The sequence below is a fragment of the Lissotriton vulgaris genome, chromosome 3_1 (genome assembly GCF_964263255.1).
Source record: "Lissotriton vulgaris chromosome 3_1, aLisVul1.2, whole genome shotgun sequence".
NCBI lineage: Eukaryota > Metazoa > Chordata > Amphibia > Caudata > Salamandridae > Lissotriton > Lissotriton vulgaris.
The window spans coordinates 552,438,007-552,465,053 of NC_141689.1; the positions used below are offsets into that span (position 1 = coordinate 552,438,007).

The 27,047-nt window shown below is 47.0% G+C and overlaps 1 protein-coding gene across 5 annotated transcripts in view; it reads left to right on the plus strand.

Annotated features, from left to right (window-relative positions):
• The window catches only part of ZFYVE16 (zinc finger FYVE-type containing 16), a 743,498-nt gene that overhangs the window by 669,308 nt on the left and 47,143 nt on the right, over window positions 1-27,047 (plus strand). For all 5 annotated transcript variants that reach the window (XM_086960830.1, XM_086960829.1, XM_086960828.1 and 2 more), the window contains one exon: window positions 20,834-21,001. In XM_086960830.1, the coding sequence (XP_086816956.1) occupies window positions 20,834-21,001 (168 nt within the window). The remainder of the gene's footprint in view (window positions 1-20,833; window positions 21,002-27,047) is intronic.

A 27,047-nucleotide genomic window follows, 5' to 3' on the forward strand; every position in this document is an offset into this window, starting at 1 on the left:
ATTCCCTAATTGCGGAGGGAGGGGGAACGCTGCTGGGAGAGAGGAGCTATTTTGAAGCGAGAGACAGAAGTGGGGCAGAAAGGAGCATAATATTGAGGAGAGCCTGGAGGCCAATGGATGTTTCCTGTGCTCCATATGCCCTGAGAAGCGTTTGGTGGCACAGAGGCAGCGTGAACCCTGGAGCAACAGCTGTCTGCCTGCCCTGCCACCCGGTCACCTCGCTGTTGAAGGTTGAAGGTGCGGCGAGGGGTCTCTGCATACTAAGGTTGAGGCAATTTGAGAGTGAATTCCCCTGGGGCGCTGTGGTATATCTGTGCATCTCTTGCTGCCTGCATGTTGCCCCAAACTGAGTCTGTATGCTGATACCTGCGCTGGGCCTGCATATCTGTGGTAATTATTCTGCCCCCCGGGGAAGCCTAATCGTGGCTTTCCCCTCTATGCCCTACGCCAAGAGGAGGCCTGCAAGCCTACCTCCCCTGCCCTACCTGGTCGACGCTGGGGCCACAATTTGTTAAGGGTGACCGAGTGGAAACAGGTACAGCGCACGCCTTGAATTGCACTACCTGCGGGAAGGAGGCCGGTGGCTGGGAGGCGCGGGAGCTTGCTTGTGGTCAGGGACTCTGTCTTTGCTTCAGGCTCTAAAGAACGCGGTTTGATTGCTTCATCATGGGCAAGCAAGATGCCAAGAAACCAAAGCTTAATTTTGATAAACGCTCTACTTGTCAAAATGAGTCACCTTTTGAGATGCAAACGGATGAGCAGCAGGAGACCCACTCCGAGGACCAGGGAGAAGCTCTGCGCACCCTCATGTTAGAAATGCGCTCCAACCTGAGAAATATCGACTCTAAATTAGATACCCTGAAAGCGCAGCTGGATTCTGTAAAGGCTCAAGTTACTGTCCATGAAACTCGCCTGGATGGATTGGAAAACAGACAAACCAAATTCCGCGAGTTTCAAATGGAGACCAAAGAGCATATGTTACATATAGATAAACTTTTGGGGGTAATCCGAGCCAAAAATGAAGATTTGGAGGCGAGGTCACTTAGAAATAACCTACGTATTACAGGCGTTCCGGAGACCACTACAATTGCCAAGATGGAAACCTATCTGACGGACCTTCTTCATGCACTATTTGACCATCAGTTGGCCCCTGTATTCGTGGCGGAAAAAGTGCACAGATCCTTAGGTCAGAAGCCTCCAGTGGGACCGCCGCCTAGACCGATATTGGCCAAATGGCTGCACTATCAAGACCGGGATAACATCTTGAGAATGGCGAGGGAAAAAGGCCAGTTGTCCTACCAAGGTAACAATATATCATTTTACCCCGGCTGTTCAAGCGGCGAGACGTGAATTTCTACAGGATAAGCGAATACTTCTTCAGGCGCAGATTCCCTATTCCCTGCTCTACCTTGCCAAACTAAAGGTTTCATATGATGGCACCGCGCACTATTTCACTGATGCCTTAACATTCGGAAACCATATAGGGGGTAAGAAGATCAAAGACTCTCGCAGAGCAGCGGCATCGGCGACTGACCAACTCAGCGATAATGACTGATTGGGTATTACTGTATTTGCTGTCCTAAGTGCCTCTTCAACGCGACGCTGAGATGTGTGGGAATTTCTATTGATGTAACTGTGGGTCTCCATGTTGTATTTTCTATATTAATGGATTTGCCTAGCGATGTCGTGGAGGGTTTGTACCACACACTGCAGAATTCCCTGCCACTCAGTTAACTCAGGGGTGATTGCATGGGAAGTTTCCTTTTCATTTTAAAGAGACTGTTATGTTTTTGCTCGCTAGGGAGGGTTACTCTGCAACCCGATTGGGGGGTTAGAGTGGGTAGGGGGGTTGGGGGTAGGGCTTGTTAGCTTGTTTGATGCCAGTACCAGTAATAGATGTTTGTCACGGTACACACTCAGCGATTTGACTTTTATGCTAAATTAATACCTACTCCCCACTGTGGGGATCTGTCTGGATGCACACACGGAAAACCTTTGAATTTGTTAACGTGGAACATTAGAGGGATGAATGATTGTCGTAAGTCTAGGCTTGTACATGCTTATCTATCCAGGCATCATATTGACATCTGTCTGTTACAGGAGACACATTTAAATGCTACTTGTATTCCCAGACTTTGAGGGAACTCAAACAATCGTGCAAAAAACTGGAAAGGAAATGGAGAATGGACTATGCTGCAGAAAAAAAAGTTAAATACGGAGAGGCAATTAAACTGTACAAAAAAAGAACTTAAGACTGCTCAATCGAGGTATTATCATGAGAAGATTGTTTCTGCAGCTAATTCCCCTCGCAAAATTTTAATTTATTTATTATTTTATTTATTAGTCTTATAAAGCGCACTATCACCTTGCAGGCATCCTGGCGCTGGAAGCTCAAAAGAAGGACAGGACAAAAGTCAGATGGAGCAGGACAGTCGGATTACATCACTTGGGAAAAAGCCAAGTTTTAACCTTTTTCCTAAAGGGGAGAGGCTCCTCAGTTTGCCTAATCTCGCACGGGAGCAGATTCCATAATTTGGCAGCAGCCACCTCAAATGATCTACCCCCTGATCTAACCTTCTTAAACCTAGGCACTCTCACCAGCCTAGCCGCTGAAGAGCGCAGCCGCCTGGCTGGGGTATACCAGGCAAATTTAGCTTGCAGGGGTAGAGGACCTACTCCATGAAGTGCTTTAAAAACTAGGCATAGGGCCTTAAATTGTACCCTCTGTCTCACCTGGAGCCAATGAAGTTTCGCCAGGGCTACCGGCGCATGTGCTCTCCTAGGAAGCCCCAGGACCAGCCTAGCAGCCGATGATTGCATTCTTTGAAGCCTGTCCAACAAAAAGCCAGGGGACTCCAATAGTAGGGCATTACAGTAATTTATCCTGCTAAGGATAGTACACCTGACCACTTGGGCGCGCGCCTGAAGTGGAAGTAATGGCATGATCTTCCGCAAAGACCGCAGGATAGCAAAACAGGAGGTCGTTTTTTTAACATGAGTCTCCATGCTCAATCTCTGATCAAGCATAACACCTAAGTTGCGGACTGATTCCACTGGCCGCACTGTGGTCATTGTCTCAGGGGGCAAAAAGTTCTCTGGTAAAGGACAGGAGATCTTATTCTCATTGCTGAAAAGCACATCTGTCTTCCCAGCATTAAATTGAAGAGAGTTGTTCTTCAGCCAGCGTGACGTATCCCGCAGACAATTGTGGAATACCTCCACAGGAATCGATTCCTCTCCCTCAAAGGAGAGGATCATCTGCGTATCATCCGCGTAGTTTATTATCTTGATTTTATAGGCTTTGATAAGCAAGATCAGAGCTCTTAAGTATAGGTTGAAGAGGATGGGGCTAATTGCTGATCCCTGTGACACCCTGTGTGGAACATAAGAAAACCCAGATTGAAAAGGAGGCAAGGACACCGGCTGCTGTCTGTCCTGCAAGAATGACCGAAACCACAACAGAGCACTACCTCTCACCCCCGCATCACTTAAACGGCCCAGTAAAATCTCAGGGTTAACCGTATCAAAGGCGGCAGACATGTCAAGCAGAATCAGAACCGCTGCCTGTCCCCTGTCTGCACGCCTTTGAAGCTCGTCCACGGCGGTGACCAATGCCGTTTCGGTCCCATGAGCTGGCCGGAAGCCAAATTGATCCCCCTCTAATAAGTGATGCTGTTCCAGGTGTTTTGAGAGAGTAGAACTGACCATACGCTCAACAATTTTGGCTGGGAAAGGCAGCAAGGAGATTGGTCTATAATTTTTGGAACATTCAGGGTCTAAGGCTTCTTCAACAGGGGAGATATCACAACCTGCTTCCACTGGGATGGAACAATACCAGTGGCAAGAGATTGATTACAGATTAGGCGAAGAGTCGGAAATAATTCCTCCTCGTACTCCTTCCAAATCTTGTGTGGCACGGGGTCCATAGGAGATTCAGAGGAAATCCCCCATGCCAGCCCACTAAAGGCTTCTCTCGTCAGAAGTGGAAGCTCTAGTAAAGGTTCACCCAACTGCCAAACTGGATAGTTAGTCTTATCAACCGGAGACCCGTGTCCGGTGGCCAAGAGTCCACCGCTCTCAGGGGAATCCTCCAAATCCTCAATGATTAACTCAATTTTCTCCTTGAAGAATTTGGCAAGACTCTCACAGAGCTCCTGAGACGGGACAATAGAGTCCTTGGTACACTTGTGAGACTGTTTAGTATGTTAAAAATACTCCTAGAGCTGTTGGTAGCATTACAAAACAAGGACGAAAAGTAGTCCGCCTTAGATTTCCTGATCAGACTCTTATATTCCGAGATTTTATTCTTCCACTGCAGCCTATTTGATTCCTCCTAATCACGCCTCCAACTTCTCTCTGCTTGTTTACAACCCCGCTTCAGATTTTTCAACGTGTCATTAAACCATGGGGCAGAGGTTTTCCTCTTACAACTACGAAGTTTAAGGGGGGCATAAAGCTCCAGTGGCACCATAATTTTTGAGCAAAGTGAGGCATAGTTCTCCTCCACTTACTTATCCAGAGCGAAACAATCTCCAACTTTAAACACCAAGTCAGAGGACTTCACTCGAGCAAGAGCCTTCCAGTCTTTGCACAAAAACTCCTTAGTTACCTGAGGATCCCTAGTCTGGGAGCCCTTTATTTTGACATAAAATTCGACGAGGGAATGGTCTGTCCAATCCATAGGCAAGATTTCCCCCATAACCAGTAAGTCTGGAACAGAGAACACCAGACCGAGGGGGTGCTCCACTTTATGAGTAGCTTCTTTGACTTGCTGAGAAAGACCAAAGCTTTCGCAAGTTTGGAGCAGATTTACTAAGCCTAGGTCAAAGGAACCATTCAACCAAAGGTTAAAGTCCCCCAGAATTATCAACTTATGGTGGGTAGCTGCCATGTTAGTGAGGGTAGCTAGTAGCGTTTTTTGCTGTTGGGCACAAAAGGCCCCAGGAGGTCTATAACATAAAACACTAGTAAAGATAGTCCCGAAGCAGCTTTGAATAGATAGGCCCAACAGTTCCATACCATCGGCAGGGTCCATGTTAATGGCTTTAATCTTCCAAGTTGCTTTAAAAATGACTCCTACCCCCCTCCACCCCGCCACCCCTCCTTTTTGGCCTGGGGGAGATGTATAAATTTGAAACCAGATGGACAAGCCCAGCCGGGATCAACCATACAATCAGGGCGAGTCCAAGTTTCCGTCATGAACAAGACGTCAAGCTCATGTGTCTCTATCAACAGCTGGATCTCCACGCTATGTTTAGGCAAGGACCCTACATTCAGAAGCCCACACATCATTAAAATTCAGCGACCGCTTCTAAAGTGCATGTCCGTGCTGACAGAGCCCTGCCAACCACGTCCGCCACCCTTAAGAGCCAGGATAGGGTTTGCACGCTCGCTCCAGTGTTGTTTTTATGGAGCCCAGAGCGTGCAGCCCCAACCACTAGACCGTGACCCAACTACCCCCAAGATGGCAGGTCCGCTCGCATGGACGGACCCGACCAGGGGAGGCACACAGGAGCCCAAGGAGACCACTCCGGTCCGCCACAAGGTAAGGGCAGTGCAAATTTACAATTATAACAGCAGATAGTGAGATAAAACAAGGACAGATTTTTAAAAACGCGGCAATTTAAAATTCAGCAACCGCTTCTAAAGTGCACGTCCGTGCTGACAGAGCCCTGCCAAACAACGTCCGTCACCCTTAAGAGCCCCATTTCCGCCCTCGATAATCCTCAGCTGCGATGTGAGGAAATTGCAGAATATTTTTCGTCCAAAGTACAAAAGATTTATAAGACTTTCTCACATCCTAACCCTACTAATGATAGTGCTATTTTGAAACAGCTAATTCTGCTGGATCAGTTTCCCCCTCTCTCCGCGTCCTCCACGCAGGAACTCCTTGGACAATTGAAATCGGGCTCGCCTTCGGACCCTGCCCCTCCGTCCATTCTAAATCTAATTCCTGAAATAGTATCTCCAGTTATACAGGATGTGATACATTCCTCCCTCCTAAGAAACAGGCGAGGGTCAAGGCACTCTTAAGAAAGGTGAATCTCGACCCCGAGCACTGGGCCAATTATCGGCCCATCTCCCTGCTGCCTGGAATTAGTAAATTGGCCAAAAAACATGTCAATTCGGTTCTGTTTTCATTTTTGGAAGACAACAAGTGTCTGCACCCCGCTCAGACAGGCTTTAGATGCCAACAGGGCACGGAGACGGCCCTCATAGTAGTAATAGAAGAGACCAGGAAGATCATGAATGACAGAGGCTGCACTGTCCTGATATTGTTGGACCTCACACAGCCTTCGACACCGTCAACCATCAACTTATGACTTAGGGAGGTCGGGGTAGCAGGAACTGCACTGCAATGGTTTAAGTCCTTTCTTGACAACCGCGGCTTCTGCATTTATGAAGGCGAAGTTGCATCAGGGTATATCCCTCTGCAGTGTGGTGTCCCCCAAGGATCATCTCTAAGTTCCCATCATGTTTATTAGCTACATGAGCTCATTAGCTGACTTTGTATGTCCTTGGGGAATCCAAATCGTCACTTACTCCGACGATAGGCAGCTTCTTCTTCCTTTCGACGTTAGACGGGTGCTGGTCCAGGCACTGATACTCTCGCGACTGGACTATGCAAACGCAGTGTACCTTGGTGCTACCCAGGAAACCACCAAGAGGCTACAAATTGTTTAGAACTGTGTGGCCTGTCTACTATTTAACATCCCGAAACGCAGTTCGGCCAGACCAGCTCTTATAGGTCTGCACTGGCTACCCAGTCAGGCCAGAATCAGCTTCAAGGCGATGTGCATCGTTCACAAAGCCATCTCTGGAGAAGGTTCCCTTCTGATCCAGGCGATGGTTCATCATCCTAACAGGTTGCTGGGATCTATGCACAAACGCTTACTCGTAGTGCCCATGATTAAGCGGTTCGAACAGGAGGTCGGCGGTTTTCATACAATGCAGCCAAAATATGGAACCGGATTCCTGAGCATAGTCGCCTGGAACCCAATTACCTCAGTTTCAGGAAACCGCTGAAAACCTTCCTTTTCTCCTAAGATGTGCTTGCTGAGTGAGGTGTCACACTAAAGCGCTGGGATGCCCTTGGGTAGCCATGCGCTACACAAGTGTGTTTTCATTCATTCAATTGTAAAAAAATGTATGCGCATAATTCTTATCTTTCGTATTTATTTTTCCTTATAACATTTGAGTTTCTTGCAGCACAAACCTAGTGCTAATGATTAATCCAGTGACATCATGGTTGCATGCCAGTACCGTTTTGAAAGATTTTTCAATGCTTAATGGTAGCACTTAAAGGGTACCATAATGGAAGAGTACCATGATTATAGTACTTTTTCTTGTATTTCACTACTACTTCGCACAATCTCATGTTAGGTGATGTACATATCATGAGTTACATACAAATATCCTTCACTCACAGAGGTGAACTCACGCGAATAACTGAATGAAAAAATATGATGCTTCCCTTAACATTTCAGCCCTGAGAAAGCCCCAGACTGTATAACATCTTAGGGGGGGGGGCAAAACACATGTCAGCTGTTTTCATACAAATCATACAATGGAATATGTTATACCTTAAGAAATTATTTTAGAACTTATAAAATTAAGTCTGATAACAGAATGCAATGAAATTCAAAGATGCAATTCAAGTTATGATCCGAGAATGAATTCAGGAAAATAAAAAGAATCTCATAAAGGATAAGATACAGTTGTAATTTTTTTTACACCACAGAATTGTTGGTGGAACCATTTAAGTGATTGCCACTTGAGTAGATACACTCATCACATACTTACATATTTGACTTGAGAGAGGAGCAGTTGATTCAAACCTCGAGTGGACTAGCCCCTATTTATAGGGTAAACATAACAGGACAGTAGTGCTGGACCACAACTTGTCTCCTGTTTTTAATTTAGACTGATTGTACATAAATACATTTCAACACCTTTTCCATTGTAGAACACCGGCAGTGGAGCAGAAATACCTTACTTCACCGTACCTCACAAGCACAACTGGTCAGTAACTGAAGATGCAAGTTTCCATGTGCCATTAGGCTTGACTCCAAACCTCTGACCCTAAAACAGACGCTCTGGAGAGAGTAATCAGCTTGCCTGTTGGTGGCAAGAACATATTTTCTGCTTTAAGGGATTAGAGCAATACTTCAAGGTCTGTACTTTAATTTGCAAGTGCCTTGGTATCATCATTAACAGCAGCCTCAAGGAATGACCAGAGACAAAATTCATCATGACTTCCCAGAAGTGCTGCCAGAGGAGTAGCCTACACCTTTTGGTTTAAATGCTATTTGTTACATAACATTTGACACGGTCACTACTTTTGCAGTTGATTTTAGCATGTGTTGGATTTTGTAACAAGGCTGCTTTAGAACCTGTATTTTGCAGATCACAGATGCAATACACTCTTCAGGTGCTACTTCTAACTCTGAAGAAAAGAGACACTGTTAATGCAAGATTTTGATCTTTAGAAGGGCTATGGGATATCAGTTGCTTAATTAAGTGATCCCGGCCACCAGATCCACAGGAACTTGAAGTGTCAATCTGAGGGTGCACAACTACCAGTTTGAGAGTCATGTCCTTAAATCAAGTCAGCATAAGCATTTTCACATGCTTTTCACTGCAGTGCTGGCTTTTGTTTGCAGTTAGAAATTCAAGTAAGTTCTCATGTACATGACTGTTAAGGGTTTTCTTCAAGAACTGGTCCCCTCAGGACTTCACCTGGTGGTTCAAAGCCATATCAACCTACAGTCCACTGTTGGTTATTTTCTCACTTTAGAAGATTCAATTAATGGATGAAGGTCTAAGTATCAGAGATTGAAACATGGTTTTATAATGTTGTAATATTTTAAGGATTTGTTTGTAGGTGTTTCAACTGAGGGTATATTTTTTAATATGACTTTAGGGTGAACCTGGTTATTGATGCGGTTTTTAAACTGTGGCTAAGGGCCTGGACAGAAATTACTGTTGTGTATTATGCAAGCAAAACTATGAGTAAAGGCCTGACATTTTCCCACCCCACAGTGTATTAACCATGGGGGCCCAGTGCCCTTATAGTCCTCTAGACCAAGCAGCATGCTTATTCCTGGTGCTTTCAGGCAGTCTTTGGACCCACAGCATAATGTGATTGATCATAATTACATACATTGTTTTTTACATCACATCCATTGTTTTTCACATCACCTATATTCTTCTTCACATCACCTAGTTAACTGCATGCTCTCCTTTTCCTGGTGGACTTATGCACCCATCCTTCTGACAGACTGGTCTTTTCTAGCACCTACTCCTCACGCATTAGCAATTACAAACTCATCCAAATGTGGATGGGAACGCATCTGGGGCAACCCGCCATTCAATACATTATGGGAACAGCATGACCTGGAAGCTCCATATAGTTGTACTATAGCACAGAGCCTTATTTAAAGATTTAAAGGACTACTTTTCTGTTGTGAGAGGACGGTTATAATGGTTCTCATGACCATGAGTAAAACCATATAGTAGATCAGTTAGCATGGCAGTCACACTCCCTTATTCTTTGCCGCCTGCCTTAGTGGATGGGTGGCTGTTCTCAATGACATACTGTTAGCTGAATTCTACATTGTGGGTGTACAGAATAGCTAGTGAACATAGTGAGCAATTTTTCACCTCCCCTCCCCACTCCTGAGTGGGAGCTGAAGTAGTCCATTCACATAATTCAAACATATGATAATACTTTGATAAATCTTTTTGCTCGAGAAACACCAAAATAAGGGATCCTGAATGATCAAGAGTGTAGATTCAAATGCTTTCATGATACATAAGCTTAGAGGTTTCTGTATTTTTTCTCTACAGTCCCATTTCTTATGAAAGTTTTTCTGAAATTCAAGAATGGTTATAGCTGTAATCCACCGGGCTGTAGCATAATGGAGAAGGACATCAGCTCACCCATCTGTGTTTACTAATGCATTGATTACTAATGTATTGCAGAAGGGAGTCTGTCCTTCTATGAGGTTCTCAATATCTTTTTAAAAAACTGATAGCAAAATTGATGCCAAGTGGACCGGATGTATGAGAACAAACTGACTACTTGCCGTATGGGTTTACATTCCTAGCTATGTAATCCACCGAAAGAGGGAGTGAGCACAGGTCTTTTACAAACTTCTACAAGAGTGAGACAGTACTTAAAATTGATTGGACATTAGAGTGTTATCAAATGTCACTTAAACCAAACCGTGTCATTGCTGACAGGATTCCTACCCAACCTGACCACATAAGCACGTAGGACAATGCATAGCATGGACATTAAAAAAACACTTTTGTCATTACTTTGACAACACTTAAACATTCAGGTTGACTGGCCAAATCTTCATGCAATAGGTGAAATTGTGCAAAGCCCAACCACTTTTCAAGCAAGATTTCCACATTGAATCCTTCTTTTCCAAATTGGATACGCCATAACCTGCCAGAACTTCAGCAGCATTTCTAACAAAATACTAGGTTGAAGGGAAATGGCAAAGCCTAACCTGAAAATTAGTTTACTTTCATAAAACATTACTTCCTGTATGTTGATGCCAAACTTTAAACCGGAATAAAGTACGCAGTCCTCTAAAGCGCACTGCTTGCCAAAACCTGCTAAAGCATCTTATACATTCAAGGAGTATGAAATTGCCTAGGGTAAGATAAGGGAGAGGCTTGGAGCAACACGGGTAAGGATTATAGTACACATCAAGAATGGGTGGGATTTTAAATTAGGAAACGTATGAATGTAAAACAGTTGACTACAGATAACAATTTGAACTACAGTTACAAATCAGTAACGTTTTTTTGAAGTATCCGGATGTCATTTTTAATTATTGTAAACATTAGTGTGAAGAGAAAATGTAGAGGTTAAATTTAGTTTTGCATACGGTTCTTCGAAATTATAGGCGCCATTGACCTTGTTTTACATCAAGATAGTGGCAATTTATAGCTTGTAGTGTTGGATGTCCTCCCCTCTTCCCTCATGTTGGATCTTGTTCGGCAGGCATGTTTTCAGACGAACAGTGGAAGCAGATTAAAACCTGGAGAAAAGTCATGTGAAACCAAAAATAAATATATCTTTTCCAAATACTGCACATCTAAGCAGATTGTGCAACGGAGGTAGTAGAAGGAGAGTAACTCTTCAGGCATGGCAGAACTAACCTGTTGGAGAATGCACATTGTTAGTCTGTGAAGGGACAGCAGATAACCTACCTAGACACGGAGAGGGCAAGGTTTCACTGCATCTTTGTCCTTGAGATGGTCACCCTGAAAACGAAAAGAAAAAACACAGGAAAGAGGAAAACAGAAAATATGATAAGAGGCGGAAGGGATGCATAAAGGGGAGGAAGACAAACAGGAAAGTAAAAACAAGAGTATAAAGAAAGATAAAATACTGTTACCCACCGGTGCAGGACCAGGAAGACACCAAACCAGATGGCGATACCCATGGTTGGACCCAGGAGTTTCCCGAATTTACCTGAGAAAAAAGAGGAGGGGAACAGGAGCAGTCCCAACGAGATGCATATGCCAAAGATCATTGTGTCCAAGTGTTTTCTGCACCTCTTTCCAGAACACGGGCCAGGAATGACTTTTCTAGACCCTCTGGTACCAAGGACGTAGCCACTGTGCCAACTTGAGACCGAGCTAGTGAACTACAACCATCCCACAACCCACTGAGCATGACTTGAGTGAGGCACATTTTAGGTAATGAGCAGTCCTGAGACCTCATAGCAATAGTTTGTGAAACCCAACCCCCTTTCATCATGAATAGACACATTCAAATACACTAGGAAGTTAGTAATGTACTTTCAAGATTTACTCAAATTTAAATCCTGTCCTAGTGCACACAATATTATTAGTAACTATTACGGAAATAAAGTAGTGATAACTATACTGGTCAGAGGGCAGAACAGAAAGTTTTCTAACATTGTCACGATTATAGAGCTTCGTTACATTATTATCCCCAACCCCTCCTTTCCCCACACTCACGAAGATAAACTTAATACCAACAAGGGCCTACTCTAGTTTCATTTTTTTTTTTTTAAAGTAATTTTTATTGTAGACACACGATTCGCAGGCCAACATTTATATATATACAGTATCAATCAGAGTGCTGTAGTCTGGTATATCATCTTCCAATTTACACAGCCTGCAGGCCCACATCCCGAGGGCCGGGCGACGACAAGATCTCAGCTCCCACATGCCCTGTGACACTTCCACAGGAGTATCGTCTCGCAGTAAGGTGTGTGCGTCTACTTTTAGGTCCTCATCTAAGTAAGCATAAAACTCCCCCCCCCAACACCCCCCTGTCCCAGAAAACTCAACCCCCCCTTTACCCCTCCCCCCACCATCCGCACAGGGGCCATCTGATGTGTACAGCTAAACTTGGTCGTCAGGCACTCTCATCTACCGGCTCTCTTCTCTCTCGGTCACTGTGCAGTGCTGCCCCTGGCAACGCCAAGGTCCTCCCCTTCATCTACTATCCCACTATCCCTGAGGTCCTGCACCATCATCTCCCAGGCCGTCGCCTGTTCTAGCACCCTCGTGTTAGTGGTTCTACGCGCCAGCTGATATCTATATGTACTGTTGCAAGCCGCCCATTTCAAAAATTCGTTGTACCACCTCTTGTACGTCGGGCCCGTCCTTGCCTTCCAGTTTCTAGTTATCTCACGCTTGGCAATCATCAACCCCATATCTATGAACTTACTTGAGAGCTTGTTTTTGGGGGTATGTGGGAACCAATGCAGGAGGCACGCCGCCGGGTCAAAGTCAACAGTCCGGTCCGTCACCTCGTTCAAAGACTCTCCCACGGCCTGCCAGTAGTCCGAGAGGGCCAGGCATGACCAGAGCATATGTACCAGCTCAGCTCCCTCTGCCGCGCAGCGGGGGCACCTCACGTCAGTCGCACCAAAGTATCTCAGGATCCTCCCGGGGGTCATGTATGCTCTGTGCAGTATATAATAGTGGATAATTTGAAATCTAGCTTTCCTTGTGCTGTTACGCGCTCGCCGCACCAATTGTGCCCACGTCGTGTCAGGTATGGACCTGCCCAGGTCAGTCTCCCACTTGAGTTTCAGCGTTTCTAGGGGCGGCAAATGCTCACGGAGCATTCTGTTATATAAGCAAGTCACCGCCTTCACCGTTCCCGCCGCCATCATGGTGTATTGACAAGCCATAGCCGTCTCTGGCTCCGCCAGTCCCAGTCCCCAGTGTTTCTGCATCGCTCTTATTATAGCTGCGTGAAGGAGGTAAGCCCCACGCGGGAGGTCAAAGCGTTCCTGGAGGGCTAGGAACGGGAGGAGCTACCCGTTTTCAAAAAGATCACCTATTACCTGTACTCCCGCTTCCTCCCATTGCTGCAGGCGGGACCAGTCGCCTCCGTGCGGTAGCGCGGTTAGCATGCCCAATGGCATCTCCGGGGCGTATGGGTACTTAATCCCCGCTCGCTTCTGCGCCCGGTTCCAGCATCGCCGAAATGTGTTCTGCTCAAGGGACAAGTCCCGAGCGGCAAGTTTCTGCCCCAATGCAATGTAGGCCAGTACGTGCCGTGGCGTGCCCCGCAGTCGCCCGTCCTTCGGGCCCCGGTAAACGCGTGCCACCTCTTGCGTGAACACCTGCAGCTGGGCAGCAAGGTAGTAGATCTCGTAATCTGGGAACGCCAAACCCCCTTCATCTTTCGGGCGGGTTAGTGTCGCCAGTGCCACTCTACACCTGTCCGCCCCCCACAGGAACGTAGTTAACTGGGTCCTAAGTTGGCGGAAAAAGGAGCTGGGGATCCAGATCGGAAGCGTCCGGAAGTAGTATAATAGCCGCGGCAATGCCACCATCTTCAAGAGGGCTATCCTACCAGCTATGGACAGTGGGAGCGTGGCCCAGAAGGCCATGCTGCCCTTCAGCCCTCTGACGCATCTCTCCACATTGCCCTCGAACAAAGCCGCCGCAGAGTGATATATGTAAACGCCAAGGTAATGGAGACAAGTCGGTTCCCAATTAAGCAACGGTCGGTGGTCCGGGCGGGCCGCGCCCTCCCTCAATGGAAAAAGGCTCGTTTTCGCCCAATTGACCTTCAACCCCGACAGCCTACCAAACCGTCCCAGCAACTCCTCCGCGCCGTCAAGCTCTGCTGCGTCGTTGTCAAGGAACAACAGGAGGTCATCGGCGTACAGCGATATAAACTGTCCATCTCTAGCTTGCACACCTGCGAAGTATCGCCCTCTCCGGGCCTCCGCCATATACGGCTCAATCGCCAAGGCGAACAGTAGGGGGGACAGGGAGCACCCTTGCCGGGTGCCTCTCTCCACTGGGTATTGGTGGGACACCAAGGTCCCCACCCGCACTCTCGCCACCGCTGCTGCATAAAGCACCTTCGTCCAACGGATATAACCTACTCCCACCCTGAAGCATTCCATGACCATGTATAAATAGTCCCATTCTAGACTACCGAACGCTTTTTCGATGTCAACCGAGAGGGCAAATGGAGTTCCGTCTCCCTCCCGCAAGTCTTCCATGAGTCGGATAAGCCTCCTAATATTAAGCGTCGTGTTCCGAGCAGGGATAAAGCCATTCTGATCCTCATGGATCAGGGTGGGCATGTGCGGCAAGAGTCGCGCCGCCAATATAGAGCTTAAGATTTTATAGTCTGCAGTTAGCATTGAGAGCGGTCTATAAGACGCAGGGTTGCTGCCTTCTCCGCCAGGCTTCAGTAGCGGTATGACTATCGCTTCTCGCATCGATTGGGGAAGCCGACCCGTGGTCCCTGCTTCCTTATATACGGCTAAAAGCCGCGGCGCCAAGGCGTCCACATACTTGCCATAGAATTCAATGGGCAAACCGTCTATCCCCGGCGTCTTGTTGTGGGCCATGGTCTTGATGGCCCTTCTAATCTCCCCCAAGTCAATGTCTCTTCCCAAGTCCTTCGCTTGCTCGTCCTCTAATCGCGGCAGGGTGAGGCCTTCCAGGAAAGCTGTTGTCTCCTCCCCCCGATCGCCCTGGGTACTGCTATAGAGTCTCCGGTAGTACCTCTGAAAGCCGTCCACTATGGCCGATTGGGTGTAGGACAGACGTCCCTCCTCATCTGCAATTTGCAAGATAGGGGAGCAGCGTTTCGTGGGGTTCGCAAGCCACGCCAGCAGAGTGCCCGATCGATCACCCTCCACATGAGAGCGCAGCGCATACGCCCGATGATCGTAAGCCTGCAGCCTTTCTACCTCAACCGCTACCGCTTCCCTAGCCGAGCTAACCGTCTCCTGAAGCTCCGGGCGGCCAGGCCGTTCCCTCTCCGCTTCTCGCAATCTTGCGTCCGCCTTCTCCAGGTCGGTCAGCAACACCCTTCTCGTGCCCACGTACTGTGTGATACACTGTCCCCTCACTACCACTTTAAAAGCATCCCATTCCGTTGCCCTGGAGTTCGTGGACCTCTCGTTGATGGTAAAGTACTGCGTCAACCCCTCCTCCAGTGCCGCCCCGAGAAGCGGGTCCTCCAGAGTCTCCGGTCGGAGCCTCCAGGTTGGCACCCTAGGCTTTTCCGTCACCCAGTCTAAGTGAATCAGGAGCGGATTATGGTCCGAAACCGTTCTCGTTAGGTATTCCGACCAGGCAACATACGGCAATACTTCCCGCGAACATAATATCGCATCCAGCCTAACGTGGAGATCATGTAACCCGGAGTAGAACGAGTAATCCCGGTCAGTCGAGTGTAGCGTCCTCCATGCATCAGTTAACCCCCAGCTCTCCTGCCAGTCCCGTCTACCCTTGGCGATGTGGTGCACCGGGGAATCTCTCAGGGGCGGGTGTGACCTATCCAAATGCACTTCCGCTATGGAGTTGAAGTCCCCTCCAATGAGTACTGGGCCCACTAGAAAGCGCGCCAGTGTCCCCGATAAGCCTGCATAAAAAGCTAGTTGTTCTACATTCGGGGCATATACACTGCATAGGACAATATCTTTTCCCCGTAACCTGCCCTCTACCACCACAAACCTCCCCTCTGGGTCTACCAGCTGCCGTGTCAGTTGAAAAGGTGTCCCGCTCTTATCCATATCAGTTCAGAAAAGGGGGTGGTGATGAACAGAGTGTCTGAATTAAGCAGACCACTCTTACCCAGTCCAAAGATCAGGGCTTGATCCATCACCGTTATTTATCTCACTGCACCATCCCAGCTCAGAACCTGGCTATATGCAAATCAGTCTGTCCCTGGCCCAGTGCATCATGGGAACAGGGCAGACTAAACTACCAAGCCAATTCTTCACCAGAAAGGAGACAAGCTACGGGGGACCGGTTTCTGGCATTTCAGCCGTCCCTTGCTCATTGCACCATCAGGATTCAAGCAAGCCGGGCCGAAGACGGCTGTAATGCCAGAAACCGGACCCCGGAAGCTTGTTTCCTTCCCAGTGAACGAATTGGCTTTGTAGTTTGGTTTGCCCTGTTCCCATCATGCACTGGGACAGGAACAGACTAATTTGCATATAGCCAGGTTCTGAGCTGGGATGGTGCAGTGAGCTAAAAAACGGTGTTGGATCTAGACCTGATCTCTTGACTGGGTGAGAGTATTCTGCTTAATTCAGAAACTCTGTCCATCACCACCCCTTGTTGTATAATTATAACTTATCCATATCAGGGCGCCTCTTGCGTAGGCCGAGTAAGAGGTGTGGTAAACCTGTCCCCTCCATCTCCTCTGCAGCGCCACCCCTTCCTGCTTTGTAATGTGTGTCTCTTGTAAGAGCGCAATGTGAATCCCTCTTCTCAATAGGTAGGCGTGCACTTTATGTCTGCGTTGCATCGTGTGTAGGCCCCTCACGTTCCAGGTTATGCATTTCAAAACATTCATGTTAGCCATTGCCCCGTAATCCAAGGTTCTGACTCACCCCCCCCCCCCCCCCCCCCCCATGTTCGTACTCCTGCGGATGATGGCCCCACCCCAACCCCAAACGTAAACACCCAACTGTCCAGCCCCTAAGCAATTCTGGGTCGGTGTCTGCAAAAAACTCCCTGCAACAAATCCCAACTGTGGAGTTCCCCCTCCCCCCAGAACAGGCCCCAATATCGAGATACCAGACCCCATCCAAACTCCCTTATCTGAGAACCCCCAGATGACTAGTTCACGGCCGCAGCCGTGAGTGCCTTAAGGGCTTACGGAGCGAGGACTCGCCCAAGAGGGGTCCACATGTCCCAGGCCCGCATCCATCCCCCCACTTCTGATAACAGTACTCAACCATTCACCCAGCGCCCAGTCCTGGAGCTAATACACCCACCAACCAGGAGAAACCCCTCAAGTTCCCTTCCCTTTACCCATCAGGCGGAAGTCAGATGTTCAGGATTTCTTCTGCTGTTTGCGGCGTCACCACCGGGCCCTTGGCGTCGTGGATCCCAGATAGGTCCGACTCCGAGCCCGAGGCCGATGCATGTGTCTCTGTGTCCGTGCCTCGTTTGGACTGGGAGTCCTCCGCTCTCGCCATCGTGACCACTGCTTGCAGCGCCGCCTTGCGTTCAGCCTCGGTTTGCGAGGCGGTCGGTTTCCCAGCTCCGCTCCGTCGTTTGCGCAGTCTTTGCGATTTGCGCAGGCCCTCTGGTGCTCGTTCCCGCTCCTTTTCCCGCTCCTCTCGGATCTTGGCTCCATCCGTGCCCGCTTTGTAGGTTTCCCACCAGTCCCAAGCGTCCGCGGCCAAGCTGAAGAACATCGTTTTTTCGTCCACCACAATTTGAAGTCTGGCAGGGAATAACAGGGAGTACGGGATGCCCTCGGGGCGCAGCTCCTTCTTGATCGTCAGAAAGGAAGCTCGCAGTCTTTGCGTTTCAAATGTGAAATCTGGAAACAGCGTGACTTTACTGTTCGCGATTTGGAACGGGCTAGCGTCCCGGGCTCTTTGCAGCAGCAGATCCCTGTCCTTGTAGTGAAACAGCTTGGCCACGATCGGTCTCGGCGGTAGGCCAGGTTTGGGCGGCCCGGATGGAACCCGGTGCGCTCTCTCCAGGGTGAAGAAGGGTGACAGGCCCTCAGGTGCTACTACAGTTTTAAGCCAATTGTCACAGTAGGCCACCAAGTCAGTCCCCCCTTCGCTCTCCGCAACGCCTACGTTTCGCACGTTACTGCGCCGGCTCCTGTTTTCCACATCCTCTGCACGTCTTTCCAAGATCTGAATCCGGTCTAGTGCCTCCGTGAGTTTGCTCTCCAGAGTTTTGTGGGCAGGAGCCAGGTCCTTCAGGGCAACCTCAGTCTCTTTTACTCTGTCTTTCAACTTGTCGTGGTCGGCACGTAGCAGGCCAAGTCCCGACGCCACTTGCGCAATATCATTGTGCAGCGCCTCTCTCGTTGCCGTTATGGCCTCCAGGATGCGATCTTGCAGCCGCTTCAGGTCAGTGGGCTCCCTAGTGTCGCTCTCCACTGTTTCCGAGGTCGCCGCCTCTTCCTGCTTGCCTCTCGGCTTCCCCATGTTGCTCAGCGTGAACCTCCGAGTCACTGCTCAGGGCCCACCCACCTCGCAGGCTCTCCAACGTTGCACGAGCACCCGCAGAGCAAGGTCAATCCACGCCGTCAGGGCATCCAGCCGCAACAGCTAGCTCCGCTGTTCAGGGTCAGGGTATGCAGGGGTTCGTGCGTGTCCCTCCGGGTCGATGGTGGTGGGGTCTCAGGTTCTGCCCTCCACCGGTACTCAGGTTCACCCCCAGCGGCCGCAGCCAGCCGGTCCAGTAGGGCGTGCCCAGCCCCCCACTGCCATCCGAGGGTAAAGTCTGCAAGTCCACGAAGCGGGGAGCGGCTGGGGCCCCAGCCGGTGCACTCGGTCTCCCCCTTGTCTGCTCGCTCCCGTCGGTGATGTCCCAGGTCACAGCGGGCCCTCCGCCGCCCACTCTCGTCCCTCCACTCCCCCCTGCGAGCTGTCTTGCCCTCTCGCTTACCGCTTGTTGCCGGGGGAGGGGGGGGGTAGAGCTCAGGGCACCTCCAGTTCTCCGGGGCCCAGCCGCGCCGGTCCGGACCGCAGCGTTTCCCCAGTGTCCGGTGCCCGCTCGGAGCTCCCCGCCTTCCGCCCAGCCTCCCTGGGCTGTCCGCCCGCGATAGTTCCGCTGCTCCTCGGAGCCTCCAGTGAGGGATTTCGCAGGGCCTTAGGGCCCCAGGGGTGGGGGGCACCGTTCACCAAGCCTCAATCGGCGACGGGTCTCGGGCTCACCCCCAGGCGTTGTCTCTTGGTCCGACCAGCTGGGCGCTACCAGGTCTTCCCCGCAGCCGCCATTTTAGGCGTCCCTCAGCCAATACACTCGTAGGAATACTGAATGTACCTCCTCTGTAGTCTTCAGCAAGGACAGTTGTTTACAGCTACTGGAAGGCCCTCAGTCTCATTTCCCTGGATCAGTGTTGCTCTCCGTCTAATAATACTTTGTTCCAGTTTATATACTCTGCACATTGTTGAACATCTTCAGAATAAGCAATAATGAAGCCCCTCAAAGCATTCTGTTAAAACTTGCTTTTGTTTAAAAACAGTAACCAAGAACTTAAGCAATCAATTTCTATGACACAATTACTAGATAAAAACAATTAAAACCATTCAAAAATAAATCTATGAATATATTTGTGCAAACTGAATTATAAAGTTGCAACAATACAAATACTTTACCACCATTGGTATTTATGCATTTGCATTGAAAATATACACCTAAATAATTGAACATGTATAATCCAAAATGAGACCCGACTGTTCTGGAGAGTTTATCTATGTTGTAAGCCTAAATAAATTAAAAAAATAGAAATAGAAAATATATAAAGATTATAATAACAACCATGCAGGAAGACTTGACAACACAAACTGACGTCCATTCTAGAGGTGCCGAACCTCTATCGGGCAGGAGTACCCCGGCCCTTTTTTGGAGGTACTGCCTCTGTCGCAATCCAAGAGTATTATGGCCCACTCAGCTCAGTGACTGAAGAAAGCGGGGTGGGGGACTACCCACAATCTGGAAGAGGAGTTGACCTCTATAATTCAGGACACGTATTGCCAAACCCTAGAGGTGCACAGAGACAGGAAGTAGCCTTGTCTTCATTCGTAACCTCTCATGAGGGCTGGCCCTTTTATTTCGGTTGTGACAGTCTTTTTTAGTCTGTAAGCACTACTTTCTTTAAATAGTTTCTTCTACTGCAGGCACGAGAGAGACAGCCAGCCACTGAGTGAGTGAGAGATGGACTTTTTCGAGGCCATGAGTAGGTGCTTACTCCAATACCTGTAATCCGAGCGTTTTAAATAGGACCTCTCTGGAACCCCACTCTTCCCCTTCTGCTTAGGCTGTGGCAAAGGAGTAATAGGAGAGAAGGGCGTTCCATAGAGCTTGCGTTTTTTAGATGCAGTTTGTTGTTGTTCAGTTCCTTTTATTTCTTAACTCTCCCCCCCCTCTCTTCCCAACCCTCACTCTTCCATTTTTGGATGCAGTGAGGGGGGGATGGTGTTCAAATTCATCTTTTGCAACTAGCGGTAGTCTGTATTTTTTCATTGGCGTTAATAGGGCGTTGTATAGTGTTTGTGGCATTCCTTGGTTGACTTGGATACAAATGTTTGGTATTTAATCATGTGCTAGTGCTTTATTTGTTGGAAAGCATAATAAAATTATTGAAATATATAATTACGCCTGGAAGTTTGATATCCAGTTATGTCTACTAAAAATGTATACTAATTATTTTTATCCCGTTTACATTTTACTGTGCTTGTTGCATGCCTTTTAAAGAAGCTCTTTAAGTTAAATATTCACTATTTTCCCTACGTTGCCCTACTGCAACATTTAATTTGTTTTGAGTACAACAGAGAAACGAGTTACACGATTAATGTGTTTTTTCCCCCAGGTGTTCTACCTTTTGAGAAATCATGATTTATCCACGACGACGATCTATTATCAGTTTGCAAAAGAAATTGCTTCGGCCTGCACCGCTGCTCTGTGTGAAAACTTCCGAACGCTCAAAGAGAACGGAATGAACAAGATCGCTGTTCGGGTCTCTATGGATGTTGACATGGTAATAACGAATGATTGGTTTATTTGTGAAGTACCACAGCACCGCTGCATGCTGCTTGACCAGTCTCTCGAACATTGATAATAGGCATTTACGCTGGTTTTCCAGTAATAATTATGCTAGTATATTCTAGTTTGATCCAAAACTAACTGTTGTCTGCGTTGAAAATATGAATTCAATAGATTTCAGTTGGAGGATCTAGAAACAGAAATCCAGCTGTGAAATGGAGCAGCCCTTTGTCAGTGAAATGGTATCTGCTCTGAGTTGAGGACGAAGTTAGCCTGTTTCATTGAGGTGATGTTTTATGCTTCCATCACATATATTGTAGAATTTAGTCATAGTTTCTACGATGGTGGTGATTTGTGCCCAACAGTCCATAGCTTTGGGGGCAGCTAACATGTGAACCACATCTGCATCCTCCATTCCACATCTTGAGCATGCAGTATCCTTTGCAACACCCCTCATGGAAATCGTTTGGAGGGTATATATTATAAATGAACCATATCCTAAAGTGGTGCATTTTGGGGTAAGCGGATTTCTGCAGATCATGTCACTGTGCGTGAATATAGATTCAGTAATTTCCATATTCATTTTCACAGATCACGGTAGACATTGCTCAACCAAAACAGACATAGTGATCAAATAATCTTTCTAAATTTGTGAAAATGAGCAAAGTATACCAGCATGAAAAAATTGCCCAGTTATGTACCCCCGTCCTCCTGTCATAGCTGCAACCTGAATCTCGAAATATGCTAGGCAAGGAGAATCTTACCCACAAAAACTATGTACCGTATATTTTGTAATTTCAAACAAACGTTGTTGTTGCCTTCAAATTCATAGCTTACTTCCAGAGCCTTAAATTGTACTCTTATCATAGCTCTGTTTAATTAAAAAAGATGTACACCCTACAGCTACATCCCCAATCATATGTTGGAAAAATGAACATTCTCCTACAGGGTCGTGAACAATATTAGTTTTAAGTAAACTGATTTCTCCATTTGTCTCACTAGACTCCTATAGAACAGCTAATAGGTGAATCTGAATGATGAAATTAACTATTGGGAATAAAGAGTAGAACATAACAAAATAAATGCAAACCCCTAGGCAGAATAATAATTTTTAATATCTGATAGAGACTTTTAGCCACAGATTGCTTACCTTAAAATATTCCCCAGATGTCTAACTGGATTCGGAAAATCTTGGAGTACCTCTGCGTGCTGGTATGTGCGCCAAACGCCTCTGCAGTGCCAGATGTGATATGCATGGTGTCTATATAGGTGTCACCCCAGCGCGCTGACCTCAGTTAATTTCTTTCCGCGCCATCAGCGTGGATCCAGAAGAGCTACCTCAGTCGTTTTTTGGCAGGAAGCTGTTGGTGGCAGGATTAAATCAAGTGGGTGCTTCAAAATGTGCAACAGGATTACGGTTTCCATTAACAGAGTCTCCGCCGTCCTTGCCACCGTTCTTAAATATGGTAATGGAGGACCACCTCTCCATATCTTATTATGCCAGGAAGTGTAGTCTCTTTTGTCCAAAGAATCCATATGGAGGGTGCCAGCATCAGAAGTAGGTTGTGGTTGTTATTCCCTCTACTTTCTGGTGCCCCAAAAAGATGGAGGCTTCTACCCTATCCTAGACCAGCGCCCTCTGAATGCATTTCTGAGGAAGGATAACTTCAAAATGCTCACACTCGCTCAGATGCAGTCTGCGCTCGACCGTGGAGGCTTGTGGTATCGCTGGACCTGCAGGACGCCTATTTTAATATTCCCGTCCTTCAGGCCCATTGGTGCTACCTACGGTTTACAGTTGGCCAAGACCATTTTCAGTTTGCTTTGCTCCCCTTTGGCGTAATCCGTGCTCCTCGTGTATTCACGATAGTGATGGCGGTGATTGCAACACACATTCGAAGGTTGGGGTTTCTGTCTTTCTCCTGCCTGTAAGACTGACTGCTGAAAGCAGACCCACCACAATCAGTCATCACCCTCCTCCAGACTACAGCAGATCTCCTGCACTCGCTAGGTTTTACTATCAATATGCCAAAGTCTCATCTGACTCCTTCTCAGATGCTCCCTTTCAGCTGAGTCAAGCTGGACATTATGCAGTTCCGTGCTTTTTAGGACATTCAGGCTTTGATACCAGTTGGGCACAGTTAAGGGGTATCTTATTGGCCGTTTTGGCTTTCATGTGGTTGCTGGATCAAACCTCCCTGTTTAAGTCTCCTATTGTAACACGTTTCCTGTAAGATCTTCAACATATATTCCCTCTCAACCCTTTTATGTGTTCCCCCTTTGAACCCTTGCATAGTTATACTCTCTGGCACCTAATATTTAAGACAATTTCTTGGTGGCACACACATCGGCCAGGAGGGTAAGCGGGTTACAAGGAGTGTCTGTTCAGCCTCCATACACCAGCTTCTTCCCAGATATAATGGTTCTCTGCACCTGTGCCTTCTTACCAAAGGTTGTAACACTTTTCCTGTCAATCAAAGCATCACACTGCCAACATATTGTGCACGCTCCTCCAAAGAAAAAGAGCGACTTTACCGTCTGGACCCGGAAAGAGTATTGTCCTACGATCTCATTCACATCAAAGAACATCGGATACACGACCAGCTCTTTCTGGGGTTCACCAGTACGAAGAAATAGAAAGCAATGCAGAAGCGGACCATCTCCAGTTGGATTCTATTCTGCATTAAGATCTGCTACTCACTGGTCAAGAAGCAGCTTCCTGTGGGCTTTCAAGCTCATTCTACCAGCACCAAAGCTGCGACCATTGAGTTAGCTCATGGAGGCCCTGTCCTGTACATCTGTCAGGCTGCGACATCGGCGTCTCTGTACACGTTTACTAAACACAGTAGTGAAACCAGCAGAAAACCGCCACCCCCAATGCACTTTACGACCAGCTCAATAGTCTACAATCAATTATATAAATATATGAAACCTATAATGCAAAGCTGTGAATCTATTCCAAGTCAAAATACATTATTTATTTATACAAACATGCATTCACTTCTTAATACATACCTTATTATGCATTTCATCATAAATTCATAAACCTAGCAGTCACATTTTGATATTTATCTAACACCCCTAAACCCTCACCAAGAGACCCCTTTTAAGAGATACAAATTCATCCATTAGTCACACATATTCATCATATCACATATTCAAATGCCTACTCACTCATGTTAAAATAAACGTATCATGTAATCCAGAGACCTAGCAAGCAAGACAATTTACCAAGTTAGAAAAAGTCTTCTTCTTATATACATTGTATATAATTCTTTCACCATATATTTTATATGCCCCGTTTTTGTCGCTTAATGTCAATAAATATCGTTCTTATATTTTTATGTTCTTTAAACTATAATCCTATAAATTTGCCAGGTTTCCACAAGTAAAAATACCCAACTAATTGGATCTTAAAGAGAGCAGGGAGCAGCCTAAAAAAATGTAACCAAGGATTGCCATATATAAACAAGCATTTGCAATGCAAATTGATCTCGCATTTGTGAGAGTTAGAGGTATTGGCGTTGTAAATGACAATGTATTTTACCTACCAAAGGAATGAAAGAGGAAAGAATATGGAAACAGAAAGAATTCTAGAGAAAGGTGGAAAATGCAACAGAGATGGAACAAATATGTGGAAAGGGGACAACTGGAGTGAAAATAAAATAATGGGGAAAACGGAAATGGCACAATAAAGACAGAGTGATGAAAAAGAGAGTTAAATAAAGCAAAAATGCCCCAAAGTTAACAAAGTAAAGAAAGCAGGAAATAGAAACAAATAAATAGAAACAGGAGAAGAAAAGAACAAACGAAAGCAAAGCAAAACAGGCCTTTTGTTCCTTTGTTTGCAATATATGAAAAACTCTTCCTAAGGCACAGCTTCTGGCCTGTTTTACACAATGCAGGCCTACTGACCTTCCCTGGGGCTCAAATGCCCTCTGTCCACAATGTCAGGGCTCTATCTTGGCCCTTTAGCTGCCAATGCAGCGAAGACAATGTGCACCATGCACTGGGGCACGGGGTGTACCTCACCCCTTCCTCCCTTAATCTGCCTGTGGTTGTTCAATAATTAAATGCCAGACTATCTAGTTAAAGGTTTTTGACACAGTGTTTGTCAAAGAGAAGGGAGATGGCTTAATGATATTCCTTGTTGGCGTGCTTCACCTCTTCTGTGTCCTTGTCATCTTAGGCCCCATTGCAGTGCCCTAATATTTACAAGCACACTTCTCTGTTCTCTCTCATCTACTGCAGTGTATCAACCTTCTTTTGTTTCTACGCCTTCATTACCTCACTTCCTGTGTACATTTCTGCTCCACTGTTCTTCAGCTCTCTTACTAGGTATTTTGTATGCAAACTCCAAATGCACTTCAGGGTGCTTTCTTCATTAGAGCTGGTCATATTCAGGGGGGTGCCTATCATTAGTGCAGTGGCTGCTGTGGCCGGTTTGTGAGCGACCCACTGCACCACAACTACTGCTGCATTTTCCTACCCAACTCTGGGCTAGGGGTGCCTGTTTTCCCTTCTTGCATTAGGGGAAACGAAAACCTTGCTGTCCCGATACCTGTGTTTTCTTTGCTAGAGTCCAGAATACCATGTCCAAGGGTGCCTTGACGAACAGGCACATTACAGTGCCCACTACAGGAAATCAAGACACTCAAATAATTCTTCAACTCCTAGCACTGAGCTTCATGGTAAGTAAACATCTCACACAGTTATAATGACTAGACCTCCCCTATGCCACCTAGTGCCCTTGGACATAAAGTTACTGCATGTCTACATGCGATCCCCTCCTGTGTTTTCATTTAACAACCTAGTCCATTCAGGGAGATGTTGTACTGGTTCACGTCAGTTGATCAATTGAAAACACCTGGAAATAATGATTTGTAAATGAAAAAAACCACACAGGATTAAATCATTGTGTAAAACATTGTGACCTGTGTGACACTGAGCCAGTCGTGCATTGGGTCATAAGTTACAGTTTGCTCTGGCTCGTTGTTTACGGCATTCCCATTAACACTGAAGGGTATGAAGGAAGTTACAGGAACAAAAAGTTACACAGACCTAAATGCAGTGTTGTTTTCTGCCCACCCTCTTTGACCTGACAGCAAATAGTAGGATAATAACGGGCTGACGGGCAGGCGGGCGAGCGTCCCATCCTGAGAGCTTGTTGGCAGTCACGGTGTCTGTAAAGTACGGCCACCGGAATTATGCCCTTGGGAGGGAGGAGCAAAGTGTGCAGCAGGGGTGACTGAATTATGTAAACAGTTGCACGGAAATGGAGGTCAGCACACTGGGGTGGTGCCTATGTAGGAACTGTGGACGTCACATCCGGCGCAGACAACACAGATGTAGCGCTTTTCAGCACCACCTACCGGTGCGCAGAGGTACTTCTCAAGATTTTCCAGATCTTGTCTGACGCCTGGGGAATATTCTACGGCAGTGGTTCCCAAACTTTTGACTCCTGAGGACCCCCATTGAGTCACCACTGGAAGCCGGGGACCCCCAAGAAAATTGTATGAGTTAAATTTCAAATATTAAAACAGTAATTCGAAAAAAATACACACGTGTGCACACAAAACAAATACTCAAAGTTCTAAGGATTTTGGGGCCAGATGTACGACCATTTCATTTAGCACCTCGCAATTGGCGACACATTGCGAGTGGCATATTGCGAGTCGCTAAATGAAATGTACAACAGTGTGTTTAACACTGTTTGGGATTCCCAATGGGGTTGCAAATTGCCAGGTTCATTAATATTAATGAGCCTCTCGCAATTTGCGTGCCCATTGGGAATGCCAGCCCTCCCAGTTATGGTGGCCTGCTGGGCTCTGCAGGCCACCATGTCTGGGACTGCTTTTAAATAAAGCAGTTAAAAAAAAATGCAGCCCGTTTACAATGCATTTTAAAAAAAGAAAGTGAAACGTTTTCGTTTCTTTTTCTAAGGGGAGGAAGAGGTCCCTGGGCCACTGCCTTCCCTTAAAAAATTATTTTGCATGCATTTACAAAGGGAAAGAGGTCCCCTGGGGACCCCTTCCCATTTG